This window comes from Lontra canadensis, unplaced genomic scaffold, assembly GCF_010015895.1.
Source record: "Lontra canadensis isolate GAN:19392208 unplaced genomic scaffold, GSC_riverotter_1.0 scaffold28, whole genome shotgun sequence".
Lineage (NCBI taxonomy): Eukaryota > Metazoa > Chordata > Mammalia > Carnivora > Mustelidae > Lontra > Lontra canadensis.
In genome coordinates this window covers 5,629,153-5,647,335 of record NW_022631022.1, presented here as the reverse complement: position 1 = coordinate 5,647,335, position 18,183 = coordinate 5,629,153, and the positions used below count along the sequence as shown (strand labels likewise).

The window sequence follows — 18,183 nt, the reverse complement described above, 5'->3', positions numbered from 1 at the left end:
TAAAGAGTGTTAACTAGCTTCTGCTTTTAAACCTTCACCACGTCAAGGAATTTATCTTTGAGATTTTTGAAAAGGTAGCATGTCATTAGTACCATTAATGTATTGTAGCTGTTATTTTATTAAAGTCTAATCATCAGATTATAATTTACTAATGAATGCAAACATATTTATCGCTATGCACCTAGTATATGCCAAACCCTGTGTTAGTCATTAGGGACACAATATGAATATAATTCATACCCTCAAGAAATTTAAATAAGTTATCTTTAAGAGCATTTTATTATACAGATCATTTTACAGAACTTTAGATGTCACTGTAGAAAATTAGCCTGGCTGTGATGTGACCCTCTAACATGTCCCATAACTCACTCAAAATATAGAATAATACAAAAGAAAAAAAGCAAATGTTAGCTGAATTACTTGACAGTAGCCTTTTTTTTTTTCCCCTGAAAAAATTCAACCTCCAGAATGTTCATTTAAGAATCTAGTTTTTTGCACTTTTTGAATGCTGGGTAAATTTGCTTCTGGATATAAGGTGATTTTCATTTCCATTCAGAACCATGTCTGTCCCCCAAGACTTGGGGGCAAGGCAGCTGGAGAAAGGAGCCATCACATCAGCCCTGCCCCCTGGCCAGTCTCTCTGTGGGTGGGTGCAGTCCTGAGAGAGAGGACAAGAGGGAGCCCTGCCCTGGGATTCAGGAGAAACCAGTCCAGTTTGTCAGCTTCCTGTAAACATGCTGATTTTCATCATGACAGTAGGAATTTACTTTATTCACTCTTCATATCTGGTACTAAGGGTTTAGATGCAATCAGTTTCCCAGCGTGTATTTTGCTAAACACAGGTCCCAGAAGGTGCTCCATCAAAAAATGCCTCAGAGCAGAAGCGTGAGGAAGGCCGCACTTTGCACCCAGTTTGAAGAGTCAGTCACAGAGCACATCAGCATATTAAGAACTCAGAGAAACCATATCATGAAAACACTGTGAGAGCAGCATCTCTTGAAACCATTTGGCCATGAAACCCATCCTTCTGACTTCACCCACTGATGAACACTGGGTACTCCGAGGTACAAACTTTGGAAACAATAAATGATCTCATATATTCATTGGTTTTATAGCATCTTAAAACAGAAAACAGTTTTAGAAATAGTCAGTCAATGGCCAAATTAGGTCCCTTTCATTTGTCAATTTCTTACATTCCATATGCCGATAACCCCAGGGAATGAAATTCTACTGCGAGGAGGGCTCCAAAGAGCATCAGTAATTGAGATCTACAGATTTTCGCTAAGCTCCAGGGTTTCCACTTCGGGTTAAATTCTTGGTTGAGGTTATTCTTGATTAAGCAAAACTAATGGCGCATATCCATAGGCTAGGGAGATGTTACTGAGCAGAGAATTATCCACAATTCAAGAAACTAATGAGAAGGGGGAAAAGCGAAACAAACAGCAGAGAGTCCAAAGCCCAAGTAATTATCTCCTGAGTAACAAAGAGTAAATTCCTTTTTTTTTTGATACTGAGTTAAAGGCAATCCTTTGATTTTTTTTCTTCTTTTTTTTTTTGCAAGTATTGAGTCATTTATTCCTTTGGTTTCAGGATTAAGAAAAGAGAACTGATATTTGCTATACCAGCCTCAAAGTCCAGTGTCCTAGATAGTGTCTCCTTAATGCTTACTTAAAAAAAAAAGTCTTACAATCACTTCGTAATGGACTTTGCCTTGAGTTTAAAGGACAAAGATAGTTTTAGGCTTTGCTTTCTTTTCCTGCTGTTTGGTTGTAAAGAATTCTGTAAACTGGTAGCTAAGTAAACAACTGTAGGCTCCTAGCGGTGAATTGGGTGTCCCACAGTCCCAACTAGAGTGTAGCCTAACCCCAAAGCAATTAAAGAACCAAGCAATTTGCATTCTTTTTCTACAAAACTACTCTTGAGTAGCAGATGGCAAACACAAATGTTTTGCTCTAGAGACATATGGAAACCTCTCTGTTTCATAAAAGCCTCAATGAATATTAAACGCTGAATGATGCCATTCACTGCAGAAATAAGATGTTGTGATAATCTCCCAAACAGGCCTAATTAGGCCATATAGCTACTTGAGTTTCAGAGAGTAACACGTGGGAAATTACTGTGTGATTAGGATTTCATTAGCAGTTTTTCTTAATCTGAATATTCATCCTGGCCCCAAAGAATCACCTATTCAGCCTTCTTTCTAAAGCATTCTGTTGTGTTGCAGCCATCACTGATAATTGTAAATCTTAAAAATGAGTAATCAAAGACTTCTGCCTGATTTCATATTAACTGCTTCAGTTCTGCCTGAACAGTGAGAGCAAAGAATTTCAGGAGAGATCGGGTGTTCTGTCATAGGTTCTGGAGTGTTCGACATGTTCCCTAATTAACTTCATTTAAGAAGACTTGCTGCTGTTAAATTAGGGGGGAGAAAGGAAGTCTATGTGTAAGGTTATTCAGGAAATGATTACCCATATTAAGTAGGAATTGGAAGCAGGAATATGACTGGATATGGCTGAAAATACAAAGCAGAGTCTCATTTTTCTCTTAAACTTTTAGACCGGCACTGTCGTAAGTTGTTGTTGCCATCACAGAGAGGACTGAAACGTTGCACTCCTTGGAAAGAGAGAAGTACCGATAACTGAGTCATAGGGTGAACTAAATGCTCTTTGGAATGAGGAACTAGGTATCTTGGGCTCCTTTCCCAGCACCACGCCCTGCCTGGCCTCCAAGAGACCTGCTAGGCCTTGAGGCTGTTGATAATTCCCCTTGATTCCCCAGGGTGTTTGGTTGGCCTGGGAGGGTCACCTGTTATGGGGTTTGGATTCAAGAGCCAAAGTATTCCACAGACAGAAAGGGATTATCTAACCCAGCCTCCCCTCACTTTACAGATGAGGAAACTGAGGCATAGAAAGGTTGTTGTCCTTGTTTAAGGTCACAGAGCAGAGCTAGTTAGTGGCAGAGCTGGGAACAGAATTCAGGTCACCTGGTGCTTAGTTCAATCCTCTTTCAATTACAAAACCCCAGAACTTAGAAAGTTCGAGCCTGGGATGCCTGGGTGGCTCAGTTGATTGAGTGTCTGACTCTTGATTTCAGCTCAGGTTATGACCTCATGGTTGTGAGAGTGAGCCACTGTCAGGCTCCTTGCTCAACAGGGAGATTGGTTGAGATTCTCTCTCTCCCTCTGTCCCTCCCCCACAGTCTCTCTCTCTCAAATCAATACAATAATCTTTTAAAAAAAGAAAAAAGAAAGGTCAAGGCTGGCAAAATGGTTAACCTTTGCTGCTTGCTTTGAGTTGAGATAGAATAGAGAGGAGCCAGGTGTTAAGTGCCTATGTTAATCTAGATTTGGATCACCTATCCCCTCTTTAGGGAAACATTTATTTGCTTCTTGCCTCTATTTTCCAGCTCAAAATGGACCCACCTGTTTAAGAGAACAAGTCAGAATTTTCCTGGATTTCAGCTCCATTACTTCTCTAGAAATTCCAACATAACCAATCACTTCACAGTACTCAATGCACATATCAATGTGCACTTGACACTGAAACAGTTGATAGTATTCATTTGTTTCTTCTGTAGTCTTGTCTCCTGTTTCCTCTGTTTCTCACAGAGTCCATGACCTACGTTGAGCTTGACCCTCTGCTCAGCCCCACCCCGGCTGGTCTAGGTCAGTCTCTTCCACGCTATGATTGTTCCCTGGCGGGGCAGTCAAGTCCCAGGGAACTTGATTTTAGGGGATTTTTAAAAAACTTTTGAGGAAGAGGATTCTCTACATTCTGCTTTGTTGATTGTGGAAGCAAGGAGTTTGGGGAGTTTCAAGACGACATCTTGCAACCACATTGGGCTGGCCTGTTGAAATATGTGTTACTTTGAGGAAGCATTGCTAAGAAAATGAGAGAGAGAAAACCCAGGTCCCAGGCACCTCATTTGAGCTGCTGGATGACTCACCTGTCATTAGTTTTATATCTGATTATTTCAGTATGTGATTCAGTAACTATTTTCATTATTTAAGCCATGCAGTGTTCTATTATTTATTGCCATAAGCATCTCAGATCTGTCATGATACTGATTGTGAGTTTTAGTGTATCTTCATTTTGCCATTGAATCAGAGTCCATTTTAAAGTTGGTCCTAAAATACTTTTTTTAATTACTCAAGCTTATAAGGAACTCTACCTAAATGCATAAGATTTGTTGCATATGTCTTATTTGACACAAAATCTTACATAGCAATGTCTAGATTAGTGAAAGGAATGGATTTTACTAAAATATTTATCAATTTTGTAAAATATTTTATTGTCAGACACTTTATATCAGAGAAAGAAATAAGAGGTATTTGAATGGATTCTTTAAAGCCCACCCTCTAGTTGAGTAAAATATTGATCCCAATTCTCCATGCAGGCTAAGCTTGACCTCCCCTTTCTGTCGGCTGGACCCTACCCAGAAATGGAGCCACTCAGAATTGTAGCAACTCGGGTGGCTTCCTCTGCATTCTAGATGATTAGGTATTAACTCCTGACACTCAAGAAAGAGTTTTGCTTTCATCTGGGCATGGCCATGGTCCTCGCCCATATTCTAATATGGCCTCCCATTCAGTCATGTTCATTAACTCATCCCCCCTACACCTCTGTTATACACCTACTGACTCTGTTCTAAGAAGCTAGGTTTGTTGAAATGTGTTAATCAAGCAGATACTGTACTTTCAGGCAGCAATTTTTGGTACTATATCATTTTTATCTAACTTTTGCATCTAGTCATGATATGCAAAATATTTAATAATCTATTTGGCATGAGCATTTGATCAATCAGGTTGGAAGTCTGACCAATCAGAATGTATGCCCAAATAATAAAAATGGACACCCAACCAATCAAAGTGGATGACTGACCAGTCTGAATTAAAAGCCAACCAATCAGAATGAATACTTGACCCATCCGGATAAATGAAGTGTATACAACCAAATACCTGTCTTACATTTATCATTGAACTTTTCACTTGTGGATTCTCCTCTCAATTAACTGGGAAGCAAACTGAGGGCAGGAACCACATGATAGATCACTTAGTATTTTCCAAGTGGCCTTGCTGAGCTGGTTTCATAGTGAGCTTAATGGATATTTGTTTGAGTGGACATTATTCATCCTGTGATCACTCAGGAAAGATCAGTGGGTGGGAAAAGTACAGTTTGTCCCTCTCTGATGAAGATAATTATAGAGTTATCCCACTGGAATATCACTAAACAAATAGGATGTTTTTGGATAACACACAGGTGATAAGGTATTTTTGAGGGATTATCATTCAATATGATCTTGACAAGCTAGAGAAATAAGATATAATCACACTGACCTCTTAAACACAACAATGAATAGTATACTTACAGAATGAATAACATTAATATAAGATAGCATACAACCAGAAAGGTATTTGTGAGGTCAAAAATACCTAGGCCTTACAGCGAATAATAAACTAAAGGTGTCCCAGCTAGTTAAAAAATTAGAAAACTGGCATGATAGTCAGATGTTTATTCATTTATTTGACAACTTAATTGAGTACCTGCTCAATTAAGGCATCATGCTAGGCATGCTGGGGGCACAGTGAGAAATTAGCAATGTCCTTTCCCTCAAAGAGCTCAAGTTTTAAGGGAGAAGACAAAGAAGTACACAAACTATTGGATAACAGAGAACTTATTCGATGGCTGAGTCATCAGTCAGTGAAAATAATCACCATAAAGGACATCTTTGTAGCCCACCGGGGCAGCTGTGCTCAACAGATGGCAGAGAACCAGAATGCAAGAGTATTTAGACAAAAGTGTCAACGCTGACGGGTGCAGGCTGATGACCAGAAGCTGCTTTGCCCCTAATTTTTCAGGACCATGTAAGCTCCTGATTCTTAAACGGTGCAGTTAAGAGGAGGAAAAGCCCCAGTAATGATAGATACCAGTTTTGCCAGCCCTTGATAAGTAGGGGTCTCAGCCAAATTTAATTTCATGTAAGCAGTTAAGAAAGGTAACTTTCCTTACACGCAAGTTTTATAGAGCAATTTAAAACAGTTGAAGAATGCTTGAAATAATTTGAAAATTTTCCTAGAGAACACACCAACCCTCAAGAATATGTATAGATTCTTGGGGAGGGGGGCTGTCTTTGATCCCCAAATGAATAAACTGTAAGAAGTGAATAATCCCTTGGCATTGTGCAACATGGGCAAAGGCAAGCCAGCTCAAGGACAGAATAAACGTGCCGAGGAGGGCAGGGAGAGAAAAAACAGGAAAATGAACTAAATCTCTGATCAAAACCAGTCTGAAACTCACACAGACCTCCTACCATTCAGACCTCCTTTCAGCATCTTTACCCCACCTCATTAGAAGATTCACAGGGAAGAACTCAGATTGAGCCAGCCTGGTCTTATGTCCATCTCTTTGGCTGGAGGAGTGAAGTACCATGATTCACAGCCATCAGGGGGAAAGGAGGAGCTTTCCAAAAGCAGGAAGAAAGCGTGCTGGCCTGACAAAAACCACAGAGGGTGAGCTCCTCCTTGGACATCCAGATTTCTGTAAGTCAAGCTGCTATACCCACGTTAACCTTATCAAAGGCTTCAATAATCATTTACAGAATCAGATGGAATGTGTTAGTCTTCCTAGTGCTCTGCAGTGATGTAGCATTTCAAAGATGGGTTTGGGCAACTGGCAAAAAATATTGATGTGGTTTCCTCAGAGCACAGTAGCACGGATTTTTAGAAAGGGGGTCCTCCGATGCCATCTGGAGAAAGAAAGGAAGGTGGCAACCAGCAACCTGTTCCATGTGATACCCTCAGCTCTACAGATATACTTATTGTCCAACCCTTTGAGCAAAGTACCTTGACTTAGTAGTATTGTTACTACCACCAAATCTGTATTCTAAAAACATTGTTGTATAAATATAAAAATAATGCATAAAGGGAAAAATTTGGATTCTTCTTGAAATAGTGTCCATATATCAAAATTCTTAAATGGTTCAACTGTGATGCACAGACTTACCACCTAGAAAGTCCCAAAGTTATATACACTTGGTAGCAAAGAAAAACCAGGGAAGTGAAAATAAGACAGAGTTGTTGTTTTTTTTTTTAATTCCCATCAATTAACAAAATTCCCCTAAGGAAATTTAGGGACTTTAAAATTCCTAACTAACTTCTTTCTGAACTTAAGTTCTGTACCACATCAGTGTGTTCTTACTCATTCCGAAAACGAATGCCAACAGTTGCATGCAGATAGTGGGACTGAAATTTTTTTAATCAATACACATTAAAAAAAATTTTTTTTTTTTGACAGAGATCACAAGTAGGCAGAGAGGCAGGCAGAGAGAGAGAGGGAGAAGCAGGTTGATGCAGGGCTTGATCCCAGGACGCTGAGCCGAAGGCAGAGGCTTTAACCTAACACTGAGCCACCCAGGTGCCCCAATACACATTTTATAAAAGAAAGATTTCACTGGTCTTGGAAAATTTTTTCTCCCTTCTTTTCCAGAATGAAGGTGAAGTATAGAACTGAACTGTTCATGGTTGTTCAGCCCCAGTTGAGGCCAAATTCACAGACTTGTCCAAGAATTGGCTGGGTCAAAGAGGCAGAGGAAGGGGCCCTTCTCTTGAGGGGACAGAAAATGACATTGACATCCTTAGGAGCTTTGTTCCCATCTGTGGGCTTTAGGAATTAGATATTAGATTAGCAGCAACTCTCTGGGTACTGTGTTATCAATAAGTGTGAGTAAATCACACATTTCATCTTCTTTCCACATAAAAGGTGAAGGCCAGTACTAAGACCAACTGAATATTCTGCCACAACAAGACCAAGAATGGAATATCACTGGCACCATACATGAAGTCACAAGGCACTCAAGATGTGTTTCAGAAAGCTTATCTTGTTTAACTAACTGTCCCAAGTTTTTTCCTTATTCCACTAATGGTTGAGTCCACTGCCTCCCTTAATACCCTCCTCCAACCTTTCAGGAAGTTTTTACTTAGATCTAAGGTAAATGCCTAGGCCAGTGGTTCTCAAATATTTTGACTTTAGGACCCCTTTGTCCTCTTAAAAATGATTGAGGACCCTGAAGAGCTTTTGTTCATGTGGGTCTTATCAATCTTATCAATCAGTATTTGGCATATTAAAAATTAAAACTGAGAAGGGGGAAGAGATGAAAGAGCCATGACTGGATAGAGCTTCTGGTTCTAGACCTGTATGGCCATTCCTTGCCCTTTGGCTTCACTTGAACCAGGAAACCTCCCTTCTAAGAGAACTTGATCTGGATGGGTTTCTGTCACTAGCAAATGAAAGAGGGCTGATCACTATATCCACAAAACAAAGAATAGTCTAAACCAGTAAATAGAGGAGTAAAGTGAGTGTAACAGAATGCACCCCCACCCCCCGTTGTCATGCATTGAGAACCTCCAGAGGGTTTAAGAAGGTAACCATCCCCACTAACATTTCTACAATGCCCATGGATTTCGAAGTGCTTTCATATTAAGCATCTCATTTCATTTTCTCTACAGCCTTAGGAAATAGCTTACTTTATACCCATTTTACAGATGAGAAAACTGGGTCGCAGAGAGGGAGCAGTTAAGCCGCTGAACCAAAATCCAGATCTTATTCTTTAGATTCCCACAGTCATAGTTCCTGCCTCACATAATGCTTGCCACTTTATAGGACACAGACCCGTAGCGCAAGCCTTAATATTTAAAAATCCCAGATTTTTATCCACCGTCTTGTTGGGGGGAGGGGAGTGGTCTGCATAGCAGATCCTCTAAAATGCCAATCGTATTTGCCTCTGGTCTGTATGGCGTGAAGACAACATGACTGGGATTCAAGTTAGAACGGCACTCATTCTTTTCGAGATCTGCAACTGAGGGGCTGAGGAAGGGGGCACAGAGGTGGTGCCGGGCAGGAACTGCAGACGAAGCCAGATAACGCACCCTGCAGATAATCCACAGGCTGCGCCACAGCCGCGTGAAGCAAAGAAAGCATCTCTGCTCCGGGTCCGGGCGGAAGAGATGCGGTAGTCCTGGGACTCAGATTCAGAGGTCTGGAATTGAAAGGCGCCCACACACAAAGAAACCGTGAAGTTGAGTTCCAGCGGCACGACACGCAGAGTTCGAAATCGAGCCTTCCTTCCCCGCCGGGGTGGAAACGTCTAATTACCCACTCCCCCAGCACCCAGCGGATCTTCTTTTATCCCCCGGGGCTGCTCCGACAGCCGGCGCCGGGCACGCCCGAGGATCCTCCAAGGAACTACAAGTCCCATCTAACCCCGGGACGCGGGCGATGATGACGAAGCCCCAGCCGATTGGCCGCGCGGGGCGGGGCGCGCAGGCCTTCTTCAAGGGAAGGGGCGGGTCGCGGGGCGGGGCGAGCGGCGGCGGCGAGGCGGACACGCCCCCTCGTCCACGGCCCCCTCCCCGCCTCTCTCCGCCGCTTCTCTCGCTCCCGGGTCAGAGGGTCGGAGCGAGAAGATGGCGAAGACGTACGATTATCTGTTCAAGCTGCTGCTGATCGGCGACTCGGGGGTAGGCAAGACTTGCCTCCTATTCCGCTTCTCCGAGGACGCCTTCAACACCACCTTCATCTCCACCATCGGTGAGGGAGGGGCCGCGGCCGGGGACGGGGAGTGAGAGATATGGGGGGCGGTGCAAGCGGGCCGGGGAGAGGGCTGGAGGAGAGCTTGGGAGCCCCAGGGAGGGGACCCCGGGGACGGCAGGGTGGCGAGGGCAGTAGGAGAGAGTGAAGGAGTGAGGGAGAGGGGCGGGCGGGGACGTGAGGTTGGGGGGGCGGTGAAGAGGGAACTTGGGGGCAAAGGAAGGGGAAGGGGAACCAGAGCAACAAGGACTAGGGGTATTGGGGGAAGTGAGAGGGTTGGGGGAGTGACAGGGAAGGGTCTTAGCGGGACAAAGTGGGGGGCGGGAGACACGAAATCTCATAGAGAAAGAGAAGGGGATAGTGTGTGTGAAATGGATTAAAAGACAGGAAAGAGGAAGGAAATGCGAAGGGGGAAATGAAGCTTCGGGAGGAGTGGGAGGGACGTGAAGTAAAAGAACAGAGGACACAAGGGACAAGAGGCGAGAACCCAACAATCGGAAGGGAATTGAGAGGAATGAGCTATCAGGAGGTGAGGGATGAGGGGCACTGGCCACAAGAGGTCTGGATCTCTTGTCATGGAGGGGGTGCAGAACAAATATTGCAGGATGGGGAGAAGAGTTCAGAGGATCAGAGGTCAGAGCGAGGACAGGTGGTGGAGAAAGTAAAGGAAAACTGGGTGTGAGATAGAAAGGAAAAGGAGAAGCAGAATATATAGTCCAGAGGTTAAGCAGAGAAGACAGAGAAAATGGGAAAGGGAGAGGAAGTGGAAAACGTGGGGCACCGGACTTTCTCCAGTAACTGGGAACCCTGGTTACCATTTTCTCTCTCCCTTTCCTTTGGCTCAAGTGCAGGAAAAAGATCAAAACGTGACTAATGGTGGAATAATGTCTACAGAGTGTAAAGTGTTCTGTGAGCATTAACTGGTGTTAAGAGAATTGGCGACTCTTGGGAATGGTGTGATCAGGGAAATATGGTTCACTCCTTTACTACCATCTCCTGAGAAGCAACACTTCTGCTCAACTTTGTAAATTCTTGGGCTTGAATGTTTAATAACTTCTCAGCAGAGGAATTGATCTTACATTCTGCCTGACTCCCTATGCATTTTGCCTTGGTTTTAATTATTGCTTGCTGAATGAATCACAACATAACAGTGTAACCCCCAATTACTTTGAATTGATTAATCGTTTTACCTGATCTTGGCGGGGAGCTGTCCTTTCTACTTTTGTCCTGGCTGACTTTGTGTTCAGGTAAGGAGAGAAGTAACTTAACATAAACTGAAGAGCAAATCAAGGCTGGTTTTAAACTGCCTATGCAAGTGACCTTAACATCATTTCCTTTGTTAAATAGCTGCAGTTAATTAAATACCTTAAGAATTTTATCTTTCAGTTGTCTGGGTGATGTTTGTAGTTTCTAATAGTAGCTCACTTAAGCACCTTTCACATGGTTCTTATAGCATATTTCACTGTGAATTTCTGGGATTATTATGGTGCTATGGTAACAATTGTATTTGAATACTGTGTGTTTTAAGGATAATTTACCATTTAAAAAAAAGAATATTTGGGTATGGAGCGCTCTTAAAATTGAGAACTAGGGAAGTCTATGGTTGGTTTGTTTGTTCTGGCCTCTTTCTTACGGATTGAGTGCTCTGAAACCTCCCCGGTGTTATGCTGTCTGGGCTTAGGGAAGTTTGAGTTGCAAGTTCTTGGCAGTCATTCTTGAGTGGGACTTTTTCTTTTCTGAGGAAGCAGATTTTAAATGTCATGTCTCAAGTATATTCCTAAGAGATTTGGTGGGAGCTGTCACAGCAACTAAAGGACGTTAGTTTTGGATGCTGGTACTAATTTCAAAACCCCGAATAAACCTTTTACATTGTTGAATGCATTGTGTAGTCCAGATGGCAAAGGACAATTTCTAACAAGTTGAGTGGGTAGGTAGCCTTTTGTCCATTCTCTCCGTGTGTGACCCTCCCAGAAGCATTCTTCTGTATCAAAAGTGAGTCTCAATGATGCGGTTTCTGTTAAGCTCCTTGGTTGACTTTCAGTCATTTGAAATAGCTTTATTAGCCCCCCCTTTTTTTTGCCTTAATTTTTGTCCCATATTTCCTGTAAGGGTATCTGCTTCCTTTTGTGATAGTAGCTTTTAACAATACTTTTCTTGGGGCGCCTGGGTGGCTCAGTGGGTTGGGCCTCTGCCTTCGGCTCAGGTCATGGTCCCAGAGTTCTGGGATCGAGTCCTGCATCGGGCTTGCTGCTCAGCGGGGGGCCTGCTTCCTTCTCTCTCTCTCTCTCTCTCTCTCTCTGCTTGCCTTTCTGCCTACTTGTGATCTCTCTCTGTCAAATAAATAAATAAAATCTTAAAAAAAATATACTTTTCTTGCGGTTGGCTTAGAATCTTTTTTGTGTGGATTTTTTTTTTTTTTAATTGAAATTGGTTCTGTAAAGGGTTGCAGCTATGAAGGCAGGAAAACCAGTGTCCTGAAACTGTTGAACAGAAGGCAGACATTAGTCGGAATGAGTCTCAAATGTGATCTTGGTCTTCATATTTTCTGTGAGGTGGATGTGGTTAAAAGAGGCTATGAGCTGCGTTTTCAGTTGACATGGAGGAGGGGAAATCCATGCCTCTTATTGAGCCACAGAGCCTGACAGGAAGTGGTATCACACTGTCTTCAAACAGCAGAAATTTTTTTTTACCTGAAACCTAATGCTTTGCATTTGAAATTAAGCTGGGAAAAGAAGGTGAATATTAACACCATGCTCATGAAAAAAGTTCCACACATTCTTCACTAACCACACACATAGGCATGGAGTGTCCACATCTTTAGCAGCACTATCCACTCCCTGCCCCCCTCTCCCGCATCCACTGGTCATCTGAAGTTGTTGAGGTAAGAGTTGGTGGTCCATCTCCTCCCAGTCATAATTATTTTTTGAGATACCTAAGTGTATAAGTTCTGGGCTTTTCTGACTGGGTTTTGACAGGGTCTGCCACAGCCTTGCTGACTAAACTTGATAAGGTCAGCATCACAGGAAAAAGCCATTTCTTAACACCTGAGGTTTGGGTGTGTGTGATTTGGTAGATATGCATGTGTGCTTGTGTCTTCCCACGCAGATACGTGTTTAGTTTTAATATTGCTTTGTCAAAGTTCAAGTCATTGTTTAAAAAGGCATCTGCCATCTTCAGATGGTCTTTGATAGTGGTTAGGCCATCATGAAAGGAAGGAGACAGTCATTTTGATTACAGGTAATGGCTTTCTCACAAGTACTTTCTTCTCACTTCTTTAAGGTTCTGCTACCTTCTCTGAGATCCCAGCTCTCCTCATTTCCTTTCTGCTTTTGGGGGTGGTGGAAGGTGCATTGTCTTTCACCTGACCCATTGCGAATCTTTCAGTGTATCAGTGGGATAATACTCGTTAACTACTGAGTTGGGAGGGTATATCCATTTGAAATTATAGGCCCAGTGCCTACGACCAACCAGCCTTCCAGTTCAGAGGTTTGAGAACTGAAAGAAGTTTTTCTGTTTCTTCTTTCTGTTAAGATTTATTTATCTATTTGAGAGAGAGAGACAGCAGAGTGAGAGAGAGCACCAGTGGGGTGGGCGTGGGGGGTAGTGGTGGGAGGGGCAGAGGGAGAGGGAGAAGCTGACTCCCCACTGAGCAGGGAGACTGATGCAGGGCTGGATCCCAGGGTCCTGGGATCATGATCTGAGCCTAAGGCAGAAGCTCAGCCAACTGAGCCACCCAGGTGCCCCTGAAAAAAGTTTTTCGATGAGCAACCCCAAGCCTCCTGCATAATAATAATTAATGTTTTAAATGTCTGTAAGATGTGATGTTAAGACAACCAGGAAACAGTAATACCTGTGCATTGTATTTCCTGTGGGACGTGGGGGCAGTTTACTATTGATAGGAGGCCATACCGACACCTCGGAGTGGCCTGTACTGAGCAAGGTGGTCTAAAGAGAAAACCCAGCCCTGTCCTTTAACTGGACAGTGTGAGCGTCATTCCTTTGCTGTCTCTCCCCACCCCTCCCCCCTCTTCCTGTCAGGCTATTTCCTGAGTGGTTTCATTATTTAGTATGGTCGTAGTTTGACAGTAGAAGAGTTGGAGATTATCAACTTTCTAGCCCTGCCCCAATTTTGTAAGTAGGAAAGCTAAGGTTGAATTGACAGTGTCAAGATCACACAGCTGGTTGTAGCAGAACTTCTCATGAAGCCCCTAATTCAAGTCTGCGTGACTTCTCACTGCTGCTATTTCTGATCAGTCTGTCAGTCTGATCGACTCCATAAATCCAAGTCGCCACCTTTCCTGGGGAGGAATTAGGTTTTGTACTTAAACTTTTCTGTGAGGATTTCTCCTGGGATAACTCTGCATATGATAGCCCTCTTTTGCCTGTTTCTTTTGTGTCCCTAGTTACAGGTTGGGAGATCAAAGTGCATCCTGTCATTAAAATTCCTTCCACGTGCAAAATAGCTAATGAAATCATGTTAATAGCAGTATGCTGGTTAATTGTTGCCGCCTGGTCTCATCAGAGCACTTTTAGATATTTTATTCTGTAACGTTGCATTTTTTTCTTGGATTCACTTTTCCTAAAATCAGGGGTTGGCAAAGAATGGCCCTGGGGCCAAATGTGGCCTGTAGTTTTTGTGCCCATTGACAAGCAAAGAATGCTTGCTAACATTTCTAAATGATTATTAAAACATAAAACAAGGACTATGCAACAGAAACCATATGTGTCCTACAGAGCTAAAAATATGTACTAACTGTTCCTTTACAGAAAAAGTTTGTCGACCCTAACCTAAAATTAAAAAACTTTTTTGGGTTGGTAACAATTCAAGGCTGTTATCAAGAATTACTGACTGAAAAACAAACTTCGTCATATTTACATTTTTATCCAAAATGTCATTGACATTTGACTAAGCATCAGCTAAATACGTAGAGTAAGTGGATTTTAATTTTCATAGTTGTTTTCCTTGGTTTCAGCCTCTCACGCAGAAATATGCAAGGAACATGCAACTTCAAATTGAACATTTTGTACATAAAGCCTTATTTTAATGTCATTGTGTTCTCTCGAAGCTGTCAGGAGATTTTCCATCCAAGCCATAGCTTTCCTGACAATACTGTTTCAGAAAAAGTAGAGCTTAATGCTTGATAATAAAGGGTTAAACCTAACCTCCTCAATTCCTGTTCTAGTGAGGGAGAAAAGCCATTCAGTAAATAGAGTGGGTGTGGGGAAACTGAGTCTTGGACACAATATGGATATGTTTTAAGACTAAGCGTACTTTACAAAAAAGAGTTTTGCCAGCTGTTCTGCCTGGCAGCAAATCAGGGAGAAGCTTTGTTTTGGACCCACTGAGAAAGCTGTGGGGAAATAGGTTTGGATATTGTCTTCAAGGGAAATAAGCCTAGCCTTTGAAGACCAGAAAAAAATTAGCAGTTGATTTTTGAGTTAAATCCAATAACTGCATCTGAAAAGAACCATGGAACCAGAAGCAGAAGACCTCCAGGGAGCTGCTGGCACAGCCCAAGGCTGGGTCTTGTTGAGGCCTGCCTGCCTGCCCGCACGTGGAGCCATTCTGGGGACCAGCTCTCTTGTGTGTATTAGAAGTGGGAGGATTCTGCAGGAAAGAGATTGCATGCAGAATGAGGAGAGGCTTGGAGTGGGGATGAGGAAGTGGATTTCAGGTGGCAATTAATACTGTGGAGCCTAACATAATAGGGAGCTTCTGAAATTTAAGTTGCCGTTGAAGTGGACTGTTTCACGTCTGGTGTTAGGGAGAGAGCATGGTGAATTAAGGGGAGCAGTGGGTCTGCAGTCAGTTTACGTCCTGGCATCTGCCATTCCTAGTTTTCTGGCCTTGGTGAGTCACTTGTCCTTCTAGAGCCTTAGTTCCTTCATCTCTAATAGAGTCTAATATTATACCAACTTTTCAGGGTTGCTGTGAATTCCCTAGGGCAGAAATCAAGCCTTATTTACCTTTTAAGTCTCCAAGGCCCATGTTAAATGACTCATCAGCTGGATGAATGAATGGCTTGGTGGATAAATTGTGAAAGCCCTATATGAGCTATAAAGCATTGCTTGAATTTTGGTTCTTATTCTCTTTCATAGTATTATAATTAGATTATGTCTGAGATATGATCAAAAGTGCTTAATTGGAATTCTTACCACAACAATGGTATTTTCCCCAGTATAAAGTGTTATATATCTTTCTATTATCTGTTTTAAAGGGATGTTTTAGAATAGGTAAGATATCACTTATCTTTCAGTCTCCATAATAAGCTGTTTGACGCTCGGCTTCCAATCCCCCACTGACATAAATACCAAATAGAAAATGAGTGAAATCACTGGGTTTGCTTTAGAAGAGCCATTTCAGCTTTGTCTCTGCCCATTAGCTTCAAACAATGCAACAGATGCCTGTTAACAGTTTCATGCCCAGTTTTAATTAGCAGATGGAGCTCTGTTTGTGTCTATATTCTGCCCAGTGCTTGTTTGAGTGACAGGGTAGTGAGTGGATTGGAACTGGGCTGGGCATTTGGGTTGAATAAAGCCAAATTCTGTTTTTAAAGAGATGAATATAAACATTTATTGTATAGAACTTCTTGTGTATCTCACTAGAATGGCGCAGGGTCTGGAGTAAAATGAATGTTTCCAGTTATGTTTTCTGCTGTTATTACCGTTCTAAAATTACATAAGGTAGAAAAAAATGACCACCTTATGGCTTAGATGAAGGGCTTTACTGTCATGAAGTGGCTTTCTTTGAAGACCCATTTCAGTATTTCAATATTGGACAGAGTATGTTGAGAAATACACAAAGCTGGGATGAAACAGACTTCAGCATGAATGCCAGCATGGGCAGGAGTGGTGGCGGACACCCTCAGCGCTATGTGGCATAGAGCACTGAGCTTGGGAGACCCTGGGGGAGACCAGGGGCTGACGGGTCCCTGATCTCTGCCGTGCTGAGGGAGGGAGAGGGCCGGAGAGGGCGGGTGGCTCTGCCCTACACATTGGCTATCTCTTCTTGCAAGGGAATAGGTTTTGTTGTCCATCATGTGAGGGCTAAATTTCAGTATTAAAAATACTGTCCGGGATGATAATTGGATGTGTTGTATCTGGAGAGGTGTCCTTATCCTCTGTTCATTTTGTGTTTGGGGATTTTTTCTTATTTTGTGTTGAATTAATAGGAACCTTAAAGAAAGTAGGTACTTGATTGTCTTTAGAGGAAGAAATGTCCGCTTTTTTTTTTTCCTTTAAAGTTACTAAGTTACTCGGGACTTCCTTTGAGAAGCCACATAAAGTGGTGGGGCGATTGGAAACTGTTCTCTGCAGCAGACCTGTTACTTGGCGGTGATGAAATACCTATTTTCTCGTTGTCGTACCTGTAGCATTCTGCATCAGTGTGATTGGGTGCTTTGGTATGTACCTGTTGCTGAACTTTTGGACATTTTCCAAGTAGCTCTCATCTTCCTCAGCCCAGAATGTTAATTCTCGATTCCCAGGAAAAAAATGCTAAAGCTCTCTATGTCCTCACGTTTATCAAATTTAGGCTTGCTATCTCTAAGAGAGAGGCTAGGACAGCTCTAGTTGCAGCCCAGTGACAGCATTGCAGGACTTTAAAGCGCTTGGTTTGCAAAAGTCGGGTTAGGGATGGAATCCCACCTCATCACGATTGAGGAAAACCAACTGCAAAGCAATTAAGCAATATGTCGTGTTGCATAGCTTTCTGCTGGCAGAGCTGGGACTGGCATGACTTCCCCACATCATGTTGTGATTTTGCGTATTTTGGCAAAGAACTTGGCAGTGATTATTTTAATAACTTATAGATGTTTTCCTGATATACGAAGTAGAGGGACATTCTCTAAAATACCCAGTCATGTTTTGACATGAAATATCGGGTGATCTATTTAAAAGTTGAATTGTAAGAGTCTGTTTCTTATGGCCCTATGCAAAATTTATCTGGAATAGGTATTACAAAATATTCCAATCTCATACACAAAAATACACAAGCTCCATCACAAAAAAATAAATAAAAGGGTTTGTATTGTAAGCAGTCAGTGACTAACCCTACTGAAATTTGTTTGTTGCCTATGAATTTGGATGGGGTAACTGTTTATGGTTTTCAACAAGGAATTTTTACTTTTTCTTTTCTAAAGGTCTCTGAATAAAATCTTGAGATGGCATGGAAAACAATTTTTTATTGAGAGTTAACTCCTTCAGTTTTGGAATGATTGAGACTGTCTCAGTTCAGACTCCACTAACACTTCACCCTTACCAGTTTTTTGGGGAGAGGGTTTGGATTGGGAAGAGGAAAAGAATGAAAATAACAGGGGCGCCTGGGTGGCTCATTGGGTTGAGACTCTGCCTTCAGCATGGGTCGTGATCTTGGGGTCCTGGGATTGAGCCTCGAGTCGGGCTCTCTGCTTAGCGGGGGGCCTGCTTCCCCATTTCTCTTTGCCTGCCTCTCTGCCTACTTGTGATCTCTCTCTCTCCCTATCAAATAAATAAATAAAATCTTAAAAAAAAAAAAAGTTACCTAAGAATGAAAATAACATTCTACCCTCCACCCCTGTCCATTTCTTTGGCTACTCCTTCAGTCTCTTTTGCTTTTGTT

General features: G+C 42.4%; 1 protein-coding gene across 1 annotated transcript in view; it reads left to right on the top strand.

The window, feature by feature from the left end:
* The first annotated feature begins 9,369 nt into the window (after positions 1 to 9,369).
* The window catches only part of RAB8B (RAB8B, member RAS oncogene family), a 54,502-nt gene continuing 45,688 nt past the window's right edge, over positions 9,370 to 18,183 (top strand). The window contains exon 1 of the mRNA XM_032864774.1: positions 9,370 to 9,584. Coding sequence (XP_032720665.1) covers positions 9,461 to 9,584 — 124 coding nt within the window. The 5' untranslated portion in view covers positions 9,370 to 9,460. The remainder of the gene's footprint in view (positions 9,585 to 18,183) is intronic.